This window comes from Schistocerca nitens, chromosome 4, assembly GCF_023898315.1.
Source record: "Schistocerca nitens isolate TAMUIC-IGC-003100 chromosome 4, iqSchNite1.1, whole genome shotgun sequence".
In the NCBI taxonomy this organism is placed as follows: domain Eukaryota; kingdom Metazoa; phylum Arthropoda; class Insecta; order Orthoptera; family Acrididae; genus Schistocerca; species Schistocerca nitens.
The window spans coordinates 198,125,847-198,148,382 of NC_064617.1; the positions used below are offsets into that span (position 1 = coordinate 198,125,847).

General features: G+C 39.9%; 1 protein-coding gene across 1 annotated transcript in view; it reads right to left on the minus strand.

The window, feature by feature from the left end:
• Positions 1-22,536, minus strand: part of LOC126251979 (uncharacterized) — a 281,887-nt gene that overhangs the window by 191,959 nt on the left and 67,392 nt on the right. Inside the window, exon 4 of the mRNA XM_049952752.1 lies at positions 21,209-21,493. Within this exon, the coding sequence (XP_049808709.1) occupies positions 21,209-21,493 (285 nt within the window). The remainder of the gene's footprint in view (positions 1-21,208; positions 21,494-22,536) is intronic.

Sequence of the window (22,536 nt, forward strand, 5' to 3'; positions counted from 1 at the left end):
TGATAGCCTTGGGAGAGACAGCCATGACAAAACTCTTCCATGTGGTGGACAAGATATATGAGATAAGCAAAATAGCCTCAGACTTCAAGAACATAACAATTCAAATTCCTAAGAAAGCAGCCGGCCGGAGTAGCCGTGCGGTTCTAGGCACTACAGTCTGGAGCCGAACGACTGCTACGGTCGCAGGTTCGAATCCTGCCTCGGGCATGGATGTGTGTGTTGTCCTTACGTTAGTTAGGTTTAAGTAGTTCTAAGTTCTAGGGGACTGATGACCTCAGCAGTTAAGTCCCATTGTGCTCAGAGCCATTTGACACATTTGACCATAAAAAAGCAGGTGCTGAGAGGTGTTAAAATTACTGGACTACCAGTTTAATAAGTCATGGTTGCAAAATACTAACATGAATTCTTTACAGAGGAAAGGAAAAACTGATAGAAGCTTATCTTGGGGAATATCAATGGATTCCAGAGAAATGTTGGAACACATGAGGCGATACTGAGCCTACAACTTCTCATAGAAGATTCCAGTAGGTTAAAGAAAGGTAAACCTATGTTTATAGCATTTGTATACTTAGAGCAAGCTTTTGACAATGTTGACTGAAATACTGTCTTTAAAATTATAAAGGTGGCAAGGGTAAAATACATGGAGCAAAAGGCTATTTACAATTTCTACAGAAAGCAGATGGCAGTTATAATATTTAAGGGGCCTAAAAGGAAGCAGTGGTTGAGAAGGGAGTGAGACAGGGTTGTAGCCTATCCCTGAAGTTATTCAATTTGTATATTGAGCAAGCAGTGGAGGAAACAAAAGAAAAATTTCAAGTAGGAATTAAAGTCCAGGGAGAAGAAATAAAAACTGTGAGGTTTGCTGATGACATTGTAACTCTGTCAGAGACAGCAAAGGCTTGGAACAGCAGTTGAATGGAATGGACAGTGTCTTGAAAGGAGGATGTAAGACACACATCAACAAAAGCAAAACAAGGATAGTGGAATGTAGTTGCATTAAATCAGTTGATGCTGAGGAATTAGATTAGGAAATGAGACAATTAAAGTAGTAAACAAGTTTTGCTATTTGGGCATCAAAATAATTGATGATGGTTGAAGTAGAGAATATAAAATGTAAACTGGAAGTGGCAGGAAAAGCGTTTCTGAAGAAGAAAAATTTGTGAACTTTGAGTATAGATTTAAGTGTCAGAAAGTATTTTCTGCATATATTTATATGGGGTATAGTGAAACATGGACAATAAACAGTTTAGACAAGAAGAGAAGAGAAGCTTTTGGAATGTGGTGCTACAGAAGACTGCTGAAGATTAGATGAGTAACTTACATAACTAGTGAGGAAGTGATGAATAGAATTGGGCAGAAGAGGAATTTGTGGCACAACCCGACTAGAAGAAGGGATTGGTTGGTAGGACACTTTCTGAGGTATCAAGGTAACACCAACTTAGTACTGGAGGGAAGTGTGGGGGGTAAAAATCTTAGAGGCAGACCAAGAAATGAATACAGTAAGCAGATTGAGAGGGATGTAGGTTGCAGTAGTTACTCAGAGATGAAGCGACTTGTACAAGATAGAGTAGCATGGAGAGTCTTTGGATTGAAGAACCCAACAACAACAATACAATAATAATACCAGGTCACATTAGCAGCATATGTATGTTTGACAGAAAGTTAAAAATAAAAATTGAGTATCTACATAATTACCCATTCTTACATTATCTCAAATCATGTTTATAGATGATGTAACTTACCAAACGAAAGTGTTGGTATGTTGATAGACACACAAACAAACACATACACACACACAAAATTCAAGCTTTCACAACCCACGGTTGCTTCATCAGGAAAGAGGGAAGGAGAGAGAAAGATGAAAGGATGTCGGTTTTAAGGGAGAGGGTAAGGAGTCATTCCAATCCCGGGAGTGGTAAGACTTACCTTAGGGTGGAAAAGGGACAGGTATACACTTGCACACACACACATATCCCCCTTACCTTAGGGGGAAAAAATGGACAGGTATACACTCGCACACACACATATATCCCATATATGTGGGATATCTGTGTGTGTGCGAGTGTATACCTGTCCCTTTTTCCCCCTGAGGTAAGTCTTTCCGCTCCCGGGATTGGAATGACTCCTTACCCTCTCCCTTAAAACCGACATCCTTTCGTCTTTCCCTCTCCTTCCCTCTTTCCTGATGAAGCAACCGTGGGTTGCGAAAGCTTGAATTTTTTGTGTGTGTTTGTGTTTATTTGTGTGTCTATCAACATACCAACGCTTTCGTTTGGTAAGTTACATCACCTTTGTTTTTAGATATATTTTTCCCACGTGGAATGTTTCCCTCTATTACATAGTAGTTCCAGTAGATTTTTTTCATTGTGACTAAGGAACTCATTCCAACTGTAAAATGACCTTTCCAGAATAAACTGTCTCAGAGGATCCCTAAAGTACATTTTATATATGAGGGTAGAGCCTTATAAACTCTTGGACCAGTATACTGAACAACCTTCTGCATCATTGTCAGATTTTTACAGTCATTGTGTAAATCATGTTTTCTCCTTGAATTGTATTCCCAATAGTCTTTACTTTTTTTGAGCTACACAGCATTTTTACTAATGAAACACATAAGTGAAAATATATTATGAGAAGTAGTAGTACGAATTTTTACTTTCCAGATAAGGCTTCCACAACTAGATTTACAGTTTACACCATTCATTATTCTTACAATACTATTTTGACCCAAGAATATTTTCTTTGCTAGTGATTGGTTTCTTCAAAATATAGCTCCATATGTTGTTAGAAAATTGAAGAGCCATAGTATGCTGCTTTCAAAGTGTTTAAGTTGCCACACTCAGATGTAATATGTATGGCAAAAATTGATGAGCTGAGTTTCTTGTGAAGATTTATTATATGATGAAACCAGCTCACTCTGCAGTCAATTGTAACATGAAGGAACTTAGTTGTTTCAATTCTTTCTATTGTCTTTGTGGTGCACTTAGCAGTTAACTCTTCCTCAGTTTTGGGAGCTGTGATGAACTGAATCTAGTTGGTTTTATTATAGTTTAACAAGAGTCCATGGACACTAAACCATTTCACTCAATCACTGAGAATATTGTTAATAGTTTCTTGAAGATTAATCATGAAGCTTAATGACCACAGCCACCACCCAGATTGTGATGAAGATACAAATGCTGTGTGTGGAGCTGTGCACATCACAGTTCCAATGGGGTGGTGTTTGCCTGTCCTGCACATGCACACAAACAAAACTGATGTGAGGCTGTGAAGGGAGACAACACTGTTGCCAACCCTGGTTTGCTTGTTGCTGTGGGAAGGCAGCTTTCTTTATTTTATTCCATGGGTGTAGTTCTTAAAAACCATGTCCTATATTCTTGAGTGTGATAAACTGTAAATTAGATTATTATTCTGCTATCAACTATTCTGTTTTAGTCATTTCTTTGTTTCTTTCAATTTACAGAAAAGTTGAGCCACTGTGTATTGTGTATCAAACCGGGGACCTAGAAGTGATGGAGAGACTTTGTCCCGTCGTAGCCCTCAGTGGTCCACAGCCCCACAAAAGGCCACAGCAGTCCAGGCACCCCACCGTTGCCCCACACCGAACCCAGAGTTACTGTGCAGTTCAGCCCCCAGTGGACCCCCCCCCCCCCCTGGGAATGTCTCATACCAGATGAGTGTAACCCCAAATGTTTGTGTGGTAGAGTAATTATGGTGTACACATTCATTGAGACAGTGTTTGTGCAGCACTTGCTGACATAGTGTAACTGAGGCAGAATAAGGGGAGACAGTCACTGAGGTAGATGGAAAACCACCTTAAAAACCATCCACAGGCTGGTTGGCACACCAGACCTCAACACTAACCTGCCGGGTGGATTCGTGCCAAGGACAGCATGCCTTCCAGCTTGGGAAGCAGCGCATTAGACTGCACAGGTAGCTGGGTGGGCTAAAAATTAGCTTCTGTGACTGTAAGCAAACTTCAATAGCTTGAGTTTTCACAGCTGTCTCTTCATGAGTTCATGAGCAAGCTACAATAAAGAAGGAGGAGGAGATTTAGTGTTTATCGTCCCGTCGACAACGAGGTCATTAGAGACGGAGCGCAAGCTCGGGTTAGGGAAGGATGGGGAAGGAAATCGGCCATGCCCTTTCAAAGGATCCATCCCAGTATTTGCCTGAAGCGATTTAGGGAAATCACGGAAAACCTAAATCAGGATGGCTGGAGACGGGATTGAACCGTCGTCCTCCCGAATGCGAGTCCAGTGTGCTAACCACTGCGCCACCTCGCTCGGTGCTACAATAAAGAGAAGAGGTCATTCAGCACCTGATATTCTGGTATCTCAAATAGACATAAGCAACAAGAAGAAATGTATTCGTAGCTTCAATAATGCATTGTACCAACAGTAAAGTTGACCTTGCAGCTGTGAAGTAAAACAGCACTGGTGCACTTTACATGTTTGCCGTTTCAAGGTCATGTAATATGGATAAATCCCGATTACAGAAATATAAAATAAAATAAAATAAAAAACTGAAAAGCATATGTCAAAGAAGCATGTTGATAATAGTGTTTCACTGTTACTTTTAGGAACCATTAGTATTCAGAAGATACAAAGTGAGGCATTCAGACATTCAGTCAGTGAGCACAATATAAAGGATAAAAAGAATTGAAATTTTGTCCAAATAATAGACTACATTTTCTTTTGTGGAAACTATGAAACTTTCTTATGCTTGCAGTGCTCTCAATGGAGAAAAATTAACTCAGTTTTCATTGAGAAAAAGGAGAAAACTACTGATCTTTTCCCACAAATTAAAACAAGAGGAAATTTCAATGATTTAGGCTGAAGGAAGTAAAAAACATTTGATATTGATCTTTAGGATTTTAACAAGTTTCTGACAAAATTTTTTATACATGTTTGTTTCCTTTTATATAATTTTAAAACAAAAAATAAAAATAGCTATGAGTTGCCACTGCCTATGGTGTGCAGAATTTGGAGAAGGACTGGAACAGGGATGGACAAGGATCATCTGTAGGCTGGGTGTGTGACATAACACTACTTTGTGGTTGGTTGGTTTGGGGGATTAAAGGGACCAGATTGCTACAGACATCGGTCCCACACTACTTTGTGTGATGTAGGTAGAATTTTCTGTAGAGTATCCCTCATCTCAGAGTGGGATGTGAGACAATTGAGGCCATGGTCGAGGATGTGGCTGAGTTTTTTTCAAGGGAGGGTTTATACTGGTCAGTCAGAGGTGTTCTGGTCAGTGGTTGGTTAACAGGTTTACTGCTATGAGAGGAGAAGATGGCATGGAAAATTAGTTTATGGATGAGCTGGATGGGATACTGTCTGTGAGTAAATGCTCAGTAAGGATATTGGTATATTTCTACAATTCATGCTATCCATTGCAAATGCAGAGTCCAGGGTTGCCAAGGCTGTAAGGAAGAGACTTTTTGCATGAAAAGGGTGACAACAGTGAAAGTTGAGGTACTGTTGGTGATTGTCGTGCTTGATATGGATAGCCATATTCATGGAACCACCCAAGAGATGGAAATTGACATCTAGGAAGGTGGCACAATGAATTGAAAATGCAAACAATCCTGTTGAAGGAACATCCACAACTGAGCATTATACCAGAGGTTGAAAATACCACTACAGTTGTAAGGTTCTTTTATTTAACACATGACCAGTTTTGGGCTCTTATATGCCCACCTTCAGATATTCTAACTTAGTGCTGTGACCCCGAGTACCACAGCAGATCAGTACAAGACGCAGTATGCTACTGACGAGCACAGAGCATGGAGTCTTGTGCTCATCCACCACAGTGCTCGGGTTCACAGCACAAAGTTATGACACCTGAAGATGGGTGTATAAGAGCCCGAAACTTGCCATGTGTTAAATAAAAGAATGTTAGAACTGTAGCGGTATTTTCAGCCACTGTAATTGTAAATGACCACATGAAATGGGTTTGAGAGTATATGTTGAGGTCATGGGGAAGAGAGCAAAGAGTCCTCATCATGAAAAGTTACCAATGAATCTTAACTGGACAAGGGTTTATAGATGTTGACTGGATAGGAATGAATCCTCCAGATAGCCCATAAATACACTGAAGAGCCAAATAAACTGGTACACCTGCCTAATATCATGCAGAATTGTTTAAACTCAGAGGGAGTGTTCATGGAGCCACTCTGTAGCCATTCTGAATGTATGGGGTATCACATTGTCCTGCTAGAATTGCCCAAGTCTGTCAGAATGCACAATGGACATGAGACAATGCAGGTGATTGACAGGATGCTTACATATGTATCACCTGTCAGAGTCATATCTAGACATATCAGATGTCCCATTTGACTCCAACTGCACACGCCCCACACCATTATAAAGCCTCCACCAGTTTGAACAGTCTCCTGCTGACATGCAAGGGTCCATGCATTCAGGAGATTGTCTCCATACCTGTACATGTCCATCCACTTGATACAATTTGAATCTAGACTTGTCTGACCAGGCAACATGTTTCAAGTCATCAACAGTCCAATATCAAAGTTCATGGGCCCAGGCAAGGCATACAGTTTTGCGTTGTGCAGTCATCAAATGTATACAAGAGGGGCTTCAACTCCAAAAGCCCATATTTAAAATGTTTCACTGAATGTCTCACGCACTGACATTTGTTGATTGTCACATTGAACAATTCTCTTCAGTTGTCATTGGTGCCATTCTTGCAGTATTTTTTTCCACCCACAACAATGCAGGAGATTTGATGTTTTAACGGATTCCTGATATTCACAATACACTCATGAAATATCATATGGGAAAAACCCCACTTCATCACTACCTTGAAGATGCCACGTCCCATTGTTTGTGCGCCAACTGTAACACTATGTTCAAACTCACTTAAATCTTGATAACCTGCCATTTTCGCAGCAGTAACTGATCTAACAACTGTGCTAGACACTTGTTCTCTTATATAGGCATTGCAGACTGCTGTGCCATATTCTGCCTGTTTGCATATATTTTCATTTGAATATGCATGCCTATACCAGTTTCTTTGGCACTTCAGTGCAAGTTGGTATAAAATGGTGGCATGCAAGTACCAATAGCAGTACAACAGATTTTTTTATAGATTTAGCCTTCACAAGTGAAATAATTGTGGGTCATTATGTGGTTGGGTGGGAGAATTAAGAGAGAGGTTGTTGGTTTACTACCAGGAGGATGTTGGGAAAGGTAGTGTTCCGTAGCCACAAGACCATGGACATGGAGGTGTTGGCATACAAATATTTCACATCTGTGGTGTCCAACAAGGAGTTTGGTGGCAATGGCTCAGGAACTGTAGAGAGGCAGTGAAGGAATTGAGCACTGTCCTGAAAATGGGGTGGGGGTTACCATGGCAATGGAGAGGTGTCAAGAAGTTGGTGGAGAACCCCAGCCATACAGTCACTGTGATGAACCTTTGCCTGTGGAAGGATAGTAAGGTCTGGATTGTTTTTCAGGATACAGGCAACAGGCTGTGTCTTAAGAGTGATGTTGGACTCACCAGGGAGTGATTTAGTGAAGAAAGGTGAGACTAGGTTAGAAGTGTGGAATTCCTGAAAGACTTCTAGGGATGACTGGGTGGTAAGGGAGGAGGGTCATGATTCGAGGGAGGTTGGAACTGTTTTAAACAATGTTCCATATGGGATTTTGGCTGCATTTGTCACTGGGGTGTGTGGCAAAGAAAATTTTCCACTGCAGAGAATGAGTAAAGTGAAGAATCTTCTCTACAAGTCCAGCATGGTTGAAATTATGTTGTCTTTTATAAAGTACTGGGGTCAGAATTTTGCAGAATGAGTGTCAACACTGTTATGGTTTAGTTGTTCACAGGCAGTGTGTTTCATGAAGGGTGAAGGAAGTTTCTGGAGATGTGGAAGGCAGAGTAAGTCAGCAAGGCATGTTTGGGAACCTAGTTCTAAAGTAACACTAACTTCATCATCGTCAGCAATGTCAATATGCAGTTCTTTCTTAAATAGAACTCCTACATATACTCCCCATATTTTCAAATGATGCCTATATACTTGGACTTTGTGAGATGGCCAACACTGGAATTAAATAGCTTACATTACATGAACCATGGGCCTTGCCATTGGTGGTGAGGCTTGCATGCCTCAGCGATACAGGTGGCTGTACCGTAGGTGCAACCACAACGGAGGGGTATCTGTTGAGAGGCCAGACAAACGTGTGGTTCCTGAAGTGGGGCAGCAGCATTTTAAGTAGTTGTGTGGGCAACAGTCTGGATGATTGACTAATCTGGCCTTGTAACACTAACCAAAATGGCCTTGTTGTGCTGGTGCTGCAAACAGCTGAAAGCAAGAGGAAACTACAGCCGTAATCAAATAGGGGTAATGCAGGAGTAGGTTTAATAATGAATAAAAAAATAGGAGTGCGGGTAAGCTACTACAAACAGCATAGTGAACGCATTATTGTGGCCAAGATAGAAATGAAGCCCATGCCTACTACAGTAGTACAAGTTTATATGCCAACTAGCTCTGCATATGATGAAGAAATTGAAGAAATGTACGATGAAATAAAAGAAATTGTTCAGATAGTGAAGGGAGACGAAAATTGAATAGCCATGGGTGACTGTAATTCGATAGTAGGAAAAGGAGGAGAAGGAAACATAGTAGGTGAATATGGATTGGGGGGGAAGAAATGAAAGAGGAAGCTGCCTGGTAGAATGTTGCACAGAGCATAAGCTAATCATAGCTAACACTTGGTTCAAGAATCATAAAAGAAGGTTGTATACATGGAAGAAGCCTGGAGATACTGACAGTTTTCAGATAGATTACATAATGGTAAGACAGAAATTTAGGAACCAGGTTTTAAATGGTAAGACACTTCCAGGGGCAGATGTGGACTCTGACCACAATCTATTGGTTATGAACTGTAGATTAAAACTGAAGAAACTGCAAAAAGGTTGGAATTTAAGGAGATGGGACCTGGATAAACTGAAAGAACCAGAGGTCGTGCAGAGTTTCATGGAGAGCATAAGGGAACAATTGACAGGAATGGGGGAAAGAAATATAGTAGAAGAAGAATGTGTAGCTTTGAGGGATGAAGTAGTGAAGGCAGCAGAGGATCAAGTCAGTAAAAAGACGAGGGCTAGTAGAAATCCTTGGGTAACAGAAGAAATATTGAATTTAATTGATGAAAGGAGAAAATATAAAAATGCAATAAATTAAGCAGGCAAAAAGGAATACAAACGTCTGAAAAATGAGGTCGACAGGAAGTGTGAAATGGCTAAACAGGGATGGCTAGAGGACAAATGTAAGGATGTAGAGGCACATATCACTAGGGGTAAGATAGATACTGCCTACAGGAAAATTAAAGAGACCAGATGGAAACCCAGTTCTAAGCAAAGAAGGGAAAGCAGAAAGGTGGAAGGAGTATATAGAGGGTCTATACAAGGGCGATGTACTTGAGGACAATATTATGGAAATGGAAGAGGATGCAGATGAAGCTGAAATGGGAGATACGATACTGCGTGAAGAGTTTGACAGAGCACTGAAAGACCTGAGTTGAAACAAGGCCCTGGGAGTAGACAACATTCCATTAGAACTACTGAAAGCCTTGGGAGAGCCAGTCCTGACAAAACTCTACCATCTGGTGAGCAATATGTATGAGACCAGCAAAATATCATCAGACTTCAAAAAGAATATAATAATTCCAATCCCAAGGAAAGCAGGTGTTGACAGATGTGAAAATTACTGAACTATCAGTTTAATAAGTCACAGCTGCAAAATACTAATGCGAATTCTTTACAGATGAATAGAAGCCGACCTCGGGGAAGATCAGTTTGGATTCTGTAGAAATATTGGAACACGTGAGGCAATACTGACCTTACGACTCACATTAGAAGAAAGATTAAGAAAAGGCAAACCTACATATAGCATTTGAAGACTAGAGAAAGCTTTTGACAATGTTGACTGTAATACTCTCTTTCAAATTCTGGTGGTGGCAGGGGTAAAGTACAGGGAGCAAAAGGCTATTTACAATTTGTACAGAAACCAGATGGCAGTTATAAGAGTCGAGGGGCATGAAAGGGAAGCAGTGGTCGGGAAGGGAGTGAGACAGGGTTGTAGCCTATCACCAATGTTATTCAATCTGTATATTGAGCAAGCAGTAAAGGAAACAAAAGAAAAATTCGGTGTACATATTAAAATCCATGAAGAAGAAATAAAAATTTTGAGGTTCGCTGATGACATTGTAATTCTGTCAGAGACAGCAAAGGACTTGGAAGAGCAGTTGAATGGAATGGACAGTGTCTTGAAAGGAGGATATAAGATGAACATCAACAAAAGCAAAATGAGGATAATGGAATGTAGTCTAATTAATTCAGGTGATGCTGAGGGAATTAGATTAGGAAATGAGACACTTAAAGTAGTAAAGGAGTTTTGCTATTTGGGGAGCAAAATAACTGATGATGGTCGAAGTAGAGAGGATATAAAATGTAGACTGGCAATGGCAAGGAAAGCATTTCTGAAGAAGAGGAATTTGTTAACATTGAGTATAGATTTAAGTGTCAGGAAGTCATTTCTGAAAGTATTTGTATGGAGTGTAGCCATGCATGGAAGTGAAATGTGGACGATAAATAGTTTAGACAAGAAGAGAATAGAAGCTTTTGGAAGGTGGTGCTACAGAATAATGCTGAAGATTAGATGGGTACATCACATAACTAATGAGGAGGTGTTGAATAGAATTGGGGAGAAGAGGAGTTTGTGCAGAACTTGACTAGAAGAAGGGATCAGTTGGTAGAACTTGTTATGAGGCGTCAAGGGATCACCAATTTAGTATAGGAGGGCAGCGTGGAGGGTAAACATCGTAGAGGGAGTCGAAGAGATGAATACACTAAGCAGATTCAGAAGGATGTAGGTTGCAGTAGGTACTGGGAGATGAAGAAGCTTGCACAGGATAGAGTAGCACGGAGAGTTGCATCAAACCAGTCTCAGGACTGAAGACCACAACAACAACAACAACATACTTTGTAATCAGAGATGAAAGAGTGAAGTTCAGTCAACTACAACAAGACCTGAAGCTGATAGCGGATTGGATCATGTGCTCTTAATTGCAAAATTCTGGCTGAAATTGAGGAAAGTAGCAAAAGCTGTTCCATCATAGATACATTCTTAAGACAATACCCTTTGAAATCTGAAACAGATTTAATGCATTAGAATTAGAAGACAAAAGCCCACAAGAGCTGTGGACAGAAGTAGCCAATACCGTCACAGAGGCAGCAGAAAAACACATTCCCAAGAAAAAGAATAATAAGAAGGCCAGATGGCTACTGTCTGAGGCATTGCAAGTTGCAGAAGAATGAAGGAAAGCAAAAATCAAAGGGGATGGATCATCATTTTTTAAATTAAATACAGAGCTTCAGAAATTAGCTAGAAGTGACAAAAATGTCTTCTTAAATGAACAGTGCAAAGAATCTGAAGATAATAACAGAATGGGGAAGATAAGGGATCTTTACAAGAAAATTAGGGACATCAAAGGAAAATTTCAGGCAAAAATTGGAATGACGAAAGACAGAAATGGGAAAGATCTAACCAAAAATGGAGGACATTAAGAAAAGATGGGCAGAGTGTGTAAGAGATCTATATAAGAAAGAACTGCATACTGACAATGCTGGAAATGAAGAAGTTATTGTTATTTTAGAACTAAAGCCAGAAATTTCAGAGAGTGAGGTCAAATGGGTTCTCAAAAATATGGCTAAAAACAAAACTAATGTACATGACGGAAATCCAGCAGAATTGTTCAAAGTCATTGGAGAGAATGGAGTGAAAAAGCTGTATTCAATATATCAGAAAATCTGGAGCATGCAACAGGGGCCAAGAGACTGGAAAAGATAAGTACTCATTCTGATGCCAAAGAAGGGAATTTCTACAGAATGCTCAGATCACCAAACAAGGACACTTATCTCAAATGCTAGCAAAGTCATGCTGAAAATCTTACAAAATAGACTTTGCCAGTATCAAGAGTGAGAACTGTTGGAAGAACAAGCTACATTTTGCAAAGGAAGAGGAACCAGAGATCAAATTGCTAACATTCAGTGGATTATGGAAAACACACGAGAATTCAAGAAAGACATGTATCTCTTAAAAATGAACATGCACTGTCACAACAACCACAAGAAACTTCTTTTTTATGATTTTAGCAGTTTCAGTCTGTTTTAGATCATCTTCAGACCTACCACCATGATGGTAGACAGTGGTGCTCAACAGAGCAGGCACTACGATTGCATTAACACTAACTGCTCGTGGCATCACTGTGTCCACTCCATTCAGTACCATCTACCATCATGGTGGTAGGTCTGAAGATGGTCTAAAACAGACTGAAACTGGTAACCTTATAAAAAAGAAGTTTCTTGTGGTTGTGACTGTTCATGTTCATTTTTAAGTAATAAAAAAATCTGCTGCTCTCCAAGAGAAATGTTCTCAAAAATTACATTTATATCTGCTTTACTGATTATGCCAATGCCTTTGACTGTGTTGATCACAAAAAATTATGGGAAGTACTAAGAAATACTGGAGTACCAGATCAGCTCATTCATCTCATATGGAGTTTATACTCTGACCAAGAAGCCACGGTGAGAGCTATGTATGGAACAACTAAATGGTTCAAGATTCAGGAAGGGCTATGACGAGGCTGCACTTTATCACCTTACTTATTCAGTCTGTATGCAGAGCACATTCTACATCTATATCTACATCCTTACTCTGCAAGCCATCTGACGGTGTGTGGTGGAGGGTACCTTGAGTACCTCTATCAGTTCTTCCTTCTATTCCAGTCTCATGTTGTTCATGGAAAGAAGGATAGATGGTATGCCATGCCTCTGTGAGGGCTCTAATCTCTCTGATTTTATCCTCATGGTCTCTTCATGAGATATACATAGGAGGGAGCAATATACTGCTTGACTCCTCGGTGAAGGTATGTTCTTGAAACTTCAACAAAAGCCCATACCGAGCTACTGAGCATCTCTCCTGCAGAGTCTTCCACTGGAGTTTATCTATCATCTCCGTAACACTTTCGCAATTACTAAATGATCCTGTAGAGAAGCGCGCTGCTCTCTGTTGGATCTTCTCTATCTCTTCTATCAACCCTATCTGGTACGGATCCCACACTGCTGAGCAGTATTCAAGCAGTGGGCGAACAAGCGTACTGTAACCTACTTCCTTTGCTTTCGGATTACATTTCCTTAGGATTCTTCCAATGAATCTCAGTCTGGCATCTGCTTTACCGACGATCAACTTTATATGATCATTCCATTTTAAATCACTCCTAATGCGTACTCCCAGATAATTTATGGAATTAACTGCTTCCAGTTGCTGACCTGCTATATTGTAGCTAAATGATAAGGGATCTTTCTTTCTATGTATTCACAGCACATTACACTTGTCTACATTGAGATTCAATTGCCATTCCCTGCACCATGCGTCAATTCGCTGCAGATCCTCCTGAATTTCAGTACAATTTTCCATTGTTACAACCTCTCGATATACCACAGCATCATCCACAAAAAGCCTCAGTGAGCTTCCGATGTCATCCACAAGGTCATTTATGTATATTGTGAATAGCAATGGTCCTACGACACTCCCCTGCTGCACACCTGAAATCACTCTTACTTCGGAAGACTTCTCTCCATTGAGAATGACATGCTGCGTACTGTTATCTAGGAACTCTTCAATCCAATCACACAATTGGTCTGATAGTCCATATGCTCTTACTTTGTTCATTAAATGACTGTGGGGAACTGTATCAAATGCCTTGTGGAAGTCAAGAAACATGGCATCTACCTGGGAACCCGTGTCTATGGCCCTCTGAGTCTCTGGAAGGTCTGATACTAAAATGAAATCTGACCTACTTCAGACACATCATGTGAAAACCCTTATGCTGGGGAAGATCAGAGGCACTTGAAGAAGAGTCCATCAGAGGATGAGATGAATCGATCAGGATAGATGAAGAAGAAACTGAAATTAAAGTTCCTGAGATAAATATATACAACCTTAGATATGAAGATGATATATACGCTTGGCTTGGCAGAAAAAGAAGAAGAGTTGAAGAAGAAAGAAAGGTGAAAGAAGAAAGTGGAAAAGCTTGTCTTAGGATGGATGTTAAGAAAACAAATATATGGCAACTACACTTATCATTTCAAAGCATATAGGAGGAGAAACAATGGAGATAGTGTCTACATTCAGTTATCTATGTACCCAGATTTTTGCTGATGATGACTGCAGCCACAAAATTAAGAGATGCTTATTGCTTCATAGAAAGCCAATGTCAAACATTGACAAGGTTTTAAAGAGTAGAGATATAACTTTAGCAACAAAGATCTGTATTGTAAGGGCTATGGTCTTTCCAGTTGTGATGTATGGATGTGAGACTATAAGAAAGCAGAACAGTGAAGAATAGACTCCTTTGAATTGTGGTGTTGGAGGAAACTTCTTAGAGTCCCATGGACTACAAAGACAAGGAATAATTCAATATTAGAGCAAATAAAACCAGAGTACTCACTGGAAGGCCTGATACTACAATGAAATCTGACCGACTTCAGACACATCATGTGAAAACCCTTATGCTGGGGAAGATCAGAGGCACTTGAAGAAGAGGCCATCAGAGGATGAGATGAATCAATCACATCACAGAAGTAATGTGATCCATCCTGGAAAGCCTAAGGAAGAATGTGCAGGACAGAAGAAACTGGTGTGCTTTGGTTCATGGGGTCACAGAGAGTTGGAACAAACTAAATGAATAGAGAGAGAGAGGGTGGGGGTTTGATAGGGAGTGGGGGGGGAGGGAGGTAGTTAGTTCAGAGCAGAAGGATTTTGCTTAGCTGTAGGTAATCTCATGTATGAATGAGACAGGAGTAACTAGGGAAGCTTCCTCAGATGGTGCTGGGAATGCTGTTCAAATTGTTAAAAAGCAAAAGTTTCTATTGCAGCAATAGCATCAGGAAGTTGTGGTCACAGAGTAAAGGGATTTTGTGAAAGGAGAACAGGCTGTCAATGATGGTTTGAGCTTGGATTGTATGATTAGGAGGACCAGGTGAAGTATTGATGGAATTGGATAAGGTGAAGGTTCTGCAGAAGGATGGATAAGAGCCTGAGGTGACAATTTTAATAGTAAGGCTGTTAGTTGGGATACAGTGTGCCAGACAAGGTTTCAGAAAGAGGATGTGTGACTAGGGTCTGCCAGGGCAAAGGACAGTTTTTGCAATTGGCGAAGGTAGAATGAGGAGGGGTTCATGGCTGGGTGGTTGGGAGACAAAAGGAATGACTGAAAAAGTAGTGAAAAAGGCTGAAAATAAGAAATAAGAGCGTATGGTCAAGGTGCTTCAAAGTATAGAGAGCTATGTAGGAAGCTAGAAGCAAGGTTAGAAAAGGTTTTAAAGAAGTGGGAAATGGTGGGTTCCCTCATAAATAAATCAGTTCAATCACAAATTTACACATGCAATAGTAAGAAACATGCACAATCATACAATGAGATCATAAATAAATACATGTGATTGGCTAACAGTCAAGCTGGGCAACACAATTCAGCAGAGAAAAATATACTAAAAACAGCTCTGGAGTTGTAGTACAGAATTATTTGGTGTGGTGGACTGTAACAACAGGGGGCCTCCAGACTGTGCAATAGAGCTTGACAGTGAGTGTTTTGAAGGCAGATACTTTAGAAACAAGAAACTATAAATATGGAATAAAGACTGGACAATGGGTTGTAGATAACTAAAGAGAGCCAGTAACAAAAGTAAAAGGGTATTGGAAGGCAGAGAAATGAATTGGCAATGTATAACAGCAATGGAAATTCTTGGATGCAGCAATACATGAAATACGAGAAGGGCAACCACTCTCCTATAGTGGAATGACACATGGAGTACAGAGACAAGTAACAGGAAATAGCATTAAAAATAGCTTTCAGGTTCTTGCTCTTTTTCTAGAAAAACTAAATGGGTCCACTGTGGCAAGACTGATTATTGGTACTTGATTGTTGAAAGCAGTTACCAGAGGTGATGGAAGTGGGGAGGGGTAGGGAAGGATGCAGAGAGGGGTAGCAGGAAAGAGGTACATTTTTAGACAGATGGTTTTGCAGCTGCGCAACAAGTCAAAAACAGTGAAGAGGATAGAGCAAAAAGAGATATAGGAAGAAGGAGAGGACAGGGGAGGACAGGGAGGAAGGAGAGGATGGTGGAGAGAGAGAGAGAGAGAGAGAGAGAGAGAGAGAGAGAGAGAGAGAGAGAGTGCCTGTAGTACTGGGGAAGGTCTAGAGGGAGAGTGGTGGGATAAGGCAGTACATGATCTTGATGGGGAAGGAGTGTTGTGGACAGAACAGAGAGGAAAAAAGGGTAAAAGTGAAGCAGTGGGAACAGGTTAGCAGAGGATTAGCCAGGACTATTCCCATTGATGTAAGTGAGAGAAACATACTGGAAGGCAGTAACCAAATAACTTGCATTGTTATTTGTGTTGTGATGTGCCACAAGTTCGATAATTAGATGGTCAACTTTGCAATTTGTCACAGTTTGGTAGTAGACAGTTGGTTACTTATCATGCCTACATCAAATGCTGTACAATAAATGTATCACAACTGATACATGAGATGGCTGTTTCTACATGTGCCCTGCCTTTTAATGGACGGGAAATGCCTGTGACTGGACTGAGTGTCTATGGAGCCATCTGAGAGACATGACATTTCCAAAGTCTGGACTTATGGCAAGGACAATCTTAGCCATTTCCTTCATAAAACTAACTCTTACTCCAACCTGGTCCTTCTCAACTCACTAAGCCACCTTCTAGATGTTCATCCCCACCTCTCAGATAGCTGCATGAACACAATTGTCCACATCAGGTATCAGGTTCAACAACCTACCAATTCCATGTCAAAAAGTCTCTTCCTTACAGCTCATCACCCTGGATGATGCATATGCAGTGGAAAGCAGAAGTTGTCAAATTATAACAATAACCTTACCAGAACTTTTTCCGACAGGAAATATCCTATCCAGGTCATCCATAAAAAGATCTCCCATGTCATCTGCTCCTCTGAAACTAGTAAACCTGTTAACCACTCACTGACCAGCACACCTCTGATCATTCAGTATCATATTGCCCTTGAAAATATCAACCACACCTCCATCATGACATTGACTACCTCTGACTGTGCTCTGAGATGAGGAGTATCCTACACAAAATCCTACCCATGTCACACAAAGTAGTGTACTGCATCCCATTTAATATACAGAATATCCTTGTCCATCCTTCTTCCAATTCTACTCCCCTGCCTACACCCCATGGATCATTCCCCTGTGGTCTGCCCATGTGCAAACCCTGTCCCGTACACCAACCACTACATCTTACAACAGCCCATTCATCAGCATTTCCTACCCACTAAAAGACAAGGTCACACAGGAAAGTAGCCATGTTAGATATCAGCTATGCTGTAGTTACTGTACAGCATTGTATGTGGACTTCACAAGTAAGGAACTGTCTATTCACATGAATGGCTACCACCAAACTGTGGCTAACCAAAAACTTGCAATGCACTTATTGAATGTGCTGCACACCACAAGACAAATGATTTGAACAGCTGCTTCACTATGTAGGCAATTTGGATACTTCCTTCCGGTACAATTTCTCTGACATACACCGATGGTAATTGTTGTCCACCATATCCTGCATCTCACAACCCCCCTGTCCTTACCTGTTCCCACTGCCTCTCTATGTCTTTTTCCTTTCTCTGTTCTGTCCACACCACTCCTTCCCCATCCAGATCATGCACTGCCTTCTCCCACCACTTGCCACCCCTCCCCCCTCCCCCCTCCCCCCTCCCCCAAGTGAGCATTTTCTCTCTCTCCCACATCTCCCACCCTCACAAACTCCCTTCCCCATCTCTCTTCCTCCTTTTCTTCTACTCTCTTTCCCATCCCTTTTGACCTTTTTTTCTATACCTTTCTCTGCTTTTACCCTGTCCCCTCCCTCATCCTATACCTCTTTCAGCTCTGCCTTCTGTACTCCTTCTGTTCTGTGAGACCATGGTGTCATTTGACTGAAAACCTACTTCTTCCCCACTATCCCCTTTACTGTACTTCCCCATTCCCATCCCCACCAGCCCGGGCATCTACTTTCAATAATTGAGGCGTTCCACCAACACTCACTACAGTCCTGTTATAAATATTTCCTACCTATTAAACCAATGCCACCTGTGAAAGTAGCCAGGTGATCATGTGGCCTTCCAACTTAACTTCAAGTGCTGTGCAATATTCTGCATAGGCATAACCAATAACAATCTACCTCTTGAAAAATTGCAACATAAATGAAAGCTGGCAGGCACATTTCTACATATGAAAGACAATGTCCATTCATGCCAGATGAATAAGAGTGGTGCTAGTAGTGCCACTTCGATGACGTAAATCTGGTTTGCTTTAAATACTCACTTTAATGGTCGAGAGCTTTAGTTACCTTTGGGGTTGGACATGGTGAGTAGATGTTAATCAAACAAAGGTGCCATTATCAACACCTTACTGAGTCTGAACAAGGTAATGTAATACGACTATGAGAAGCTGCAATATTGCAGTAAGACGTGGCAGGAATGTAGGCTTGTACATGATTTCTGGCAGTAGTAGTCATAGGAAGACTCAACTCCGAACGGTCACAAGATACTACCAAGAGGAAAGACCACCAAGTTCAGCTTATGGCTCTGGCACATTATATTTCATCTGCAGCAGCAATCTGAGCAGCATTTGGCACCACAGCTGCACAACAAAGCTTTACAAATCAATAATTTTTATTTTGGGTGGAGTCACAGTAATGGTAAACTTTTTGAATGATGCTGCCACCATTTTATTGTCATAATTTTTATTTTATTGTTATACAATCCAGATTTTGGCCTTAGGCCACTTTCAAGTACAAAAAATTATTTCTATGTAAAAATACATCAGACAGGTATGAAATACAAGTCCTTGTTGTGTGGCGCGTATCTGTTTATTGGTTAGAAGTTTCATATAACAGGTGCACTATAGGGTACAGAAATGAAATTCTGCAAGATATTTAGGTGTTTTACAGATATTTTCACTTTTCCTAATGACAGATCTGGCCCATATGACCAAGTACACTTTTTTGACAAATACTTGTATGTCATACTTCAAGGACACCTCCAAACCAGATGCCCTGTAGCATGCATTTCACTGAGTGCAAGCCACTGCCATTTGTAACCTCATTTGTGTTAAGTGATTCCTTGTAGGAGGGCAGGTTTGTGGTCTTTCCTGATGAAAACTGGTTCTGTCTCAGTGCCTGGTGAAAACTGGTTCTGTCGCAGTGCCAGTGATAGCTGTGTTTTGGTTAGAAGGAGGCTGCTTGAGGGCCTGCAACCAACCAGTCTGTGTGCTACACACGTTGGATCAACGCTTGGAGTTATGGCCTGGGGTGCAATTTCATATGACAGCAGGATCACTCTCATGGTTTTCCCATGGACCATGATAACAAATTGTATATCAATCTTGTGATTCAATCTGTTGTGTTGCCATTCATGAACAGCATTTCAAGGGGTGTTTTTGAATAGAATAATTCTCATCCACATACTGCTGTTGCAACCCAACATGCTCTGCAGAGTGTCAATATGTTGGCTGGACCTGCTTGATTAGCAGATCTGTCTCCACATATGGGACAGCATTGAATGATAACACCAGAGCCATCCACAACCAGCATTAACCTTCCCCATATTGATTGACAAAGTGCAACAGGCATGGAGCTCCAACACACAAACTGACATCCAGCACCTGTAAAACATAACGCATGCACGCTTGCATGCTCGAGTTCAAAATTCTGGTGGTTATGCCAGTTATTAATGCACCAGAATTTCACATTTACATTAACCTGTGATTTTGCAGTCTTAAACACTTAAATATATTACCTAGACAAATGTATTCCTCAAAATTTCATTCCTCTACATTATTATTTTTTGTGTTGCAATTTTCTCTGTCAAACCATAATATGGCCACTGTGAAACTGAGGCCAAGCATCACCTCAGTGAGTGCTTCATGGCCTGCCATATGGATTGTTCCCACCAACACCAACTTTTCTGAACTGCACAGGTAGGAACTCTCCCTATAACATACCTATCATTCTTGTATCTCCTCTGGCTTCAACCTTAGATAGCCCCAGTCCTCTAAGTGCTTCTATTCACTTTCCTGTTCCCACCCCCATCTCCTGATACTCATCCTCATCCCCACACTATGCCTCCTTTGTATCCCCACTAGCCATCTCAGCTAGAATAACTGCTCACTGCAGTTGTAAGAGTCTGAATGCCCAGGGGTTACAGTGACCATGTATGTGTAAGTTGTACATGTACAAAGGAATGTGTTTGCTTCCTGGTATGATGAAAGTCTTTGCCTGATAGCTTAATAATATCCTACAGTCTTGTTTTAAATGTGCCTGTCTGCTGCCCAATGCTGCCTCTATGTGGTGACTAGCAACTATCAATATTCTTCAGTCACTCAGTTATGACTGTGTCTATCACATAATATTTTGAATTTACTAAAATCATGTATTTGTGATGATCACGTGCAATGCAATAAAACTAACTAACTACATACTAAGCATTCTTCTACTAAATTTTGTACAAACACCTTACAACTTAACAATTTTAGAAAATAAAGCTAGTATTTATACATACCAAAATGTAAACATTTGTACAACACTACTCATCAAACATGAAAATAAAAGGAGTGTTTTGTATATTGATGTTATACATAATCTCCATTACAGTCAAAACAATGAAAAAATCCCCCCCCCCAGTTGAAATATATATACTGTTATTACCTAGAGATATATGTTAAATGCAAAGTTTGTGTTTAAAAATCATTTGATTTGTCAAAGGAACTGCTAAAATAAACTTATGAAGTAGAGTATTGAAAAATAGTTTTTTATGTAAACTGTAATAATGGCAGGCATTAACAACACACAATATAAGAAATCTACACCACATTTGAATGATATTCTTGAAAGTCATCATTTCTATATTTCATTGATACAGAAATAAAGTATATTTTTGAATTACTTATTTAAAGAGCGATATGCTCAAAACACATTACAGAAATGAAGAGTGCTATTTATGTTTACTATGGCCCAAATACAATCACAATTAGACATTCTGACTCAGTGGAAAGTGTTGCTCTGTAATAAACATATATTGCTGCTTACCTGAAAGTGTAACATTTAGAGAATAGCTGAGTTCTTCAGTCAGTCCTTCAATTCCAAGATGATAGGTCCACTGACCTGTGTAAGCCTTTGCATGTCTACCAATGTAAATTGAGCATCCATTATAATGAAAGTCACCAGTAAGGTGATCACCTGGTGCATGTGTTATACAGTAAACAGCTGTCTCATTCGGAACACCATCTGGCACCAGGTTAATTACTCTCCCACTAAAGCTGCCATCTGAATCCAAGTATAGATGCACCTCTTGATCATGCAGGTCTGGATACTCTACAAATATTTAGAAGTGATAATCATAAGTCTCTTTGCAGAATTACTTCTAAAATAAAACCTGAAAGTTTACTCACAATGCATCTTATCCAAATGAAAAATATGTACAGGCTACTTTGAAAACCACTATCCTACAAAATTAACTGTTCTCTATAAACTAAATACTCCTGTAACCTGCATTACAAAGGGCTTAAAATGTCATGAAAAACTAAGGGAAGGCTTAATTAACATCAAGAAAACTGATGAAGACAAATTCACATTAAAAACTTCACTGTGAACTTCAAAATAGGATATCAGAACATCAAAATGAATGTATTGTCAACAAAAATAAGCTCCTTCAGAAACATAGGAACCTTCTGGAATGTAGTAAAAATGAGACATAAAAATGAATCAGGTATATGATGTAATTTCTGTTAAAGAAAAAAGTCAACTGATCAAAGATGAACAAAGAACTAGTGAAGCATCCAAAACCTGCATATATTTTGTAATTGGCAAAATTAATAATGTCTGATAAAATTATTCAAGTAGAGTACTTCATTGTTCATGTAATGTATTTTACAAAAACTCTGAGTCCTTTATAAAAATTAAAATTAATTATGAATTCAGCCCAATATTAAATGTCTGTGTTTATGTGGGAGATTCTTGAAGCTGAATATTAATTAAATAAAGACAAGTATGAAATTAATCATAAAAATAAATGTATCAATTTTAATTATGGCATATCAAAACTACTCTGAGAGGAAAGAAAATGTGTTTTAAGATGAAGGAGACAAGGAAAGAAAATGTAAGATGAATAATTATGCAAAAATTTTTGAACAGTAATGAAAGTAATAGTGACGAATTTGAAAACAATGACAGATTATGAGTTGACTTTTGAGAAACTATAAATATAGACATGGCAGAAGCCACAAGGTCTTGCCCAGTCTTTAGCTTTTTTATGACTGAACTGATTCATTTGAGACTGTATGATTTTTCATTTTGTGTATTCAAGTATAAATTGCATGAAAAGGGGCTTGTAACATTTGTTTAGTACACCTTGGATC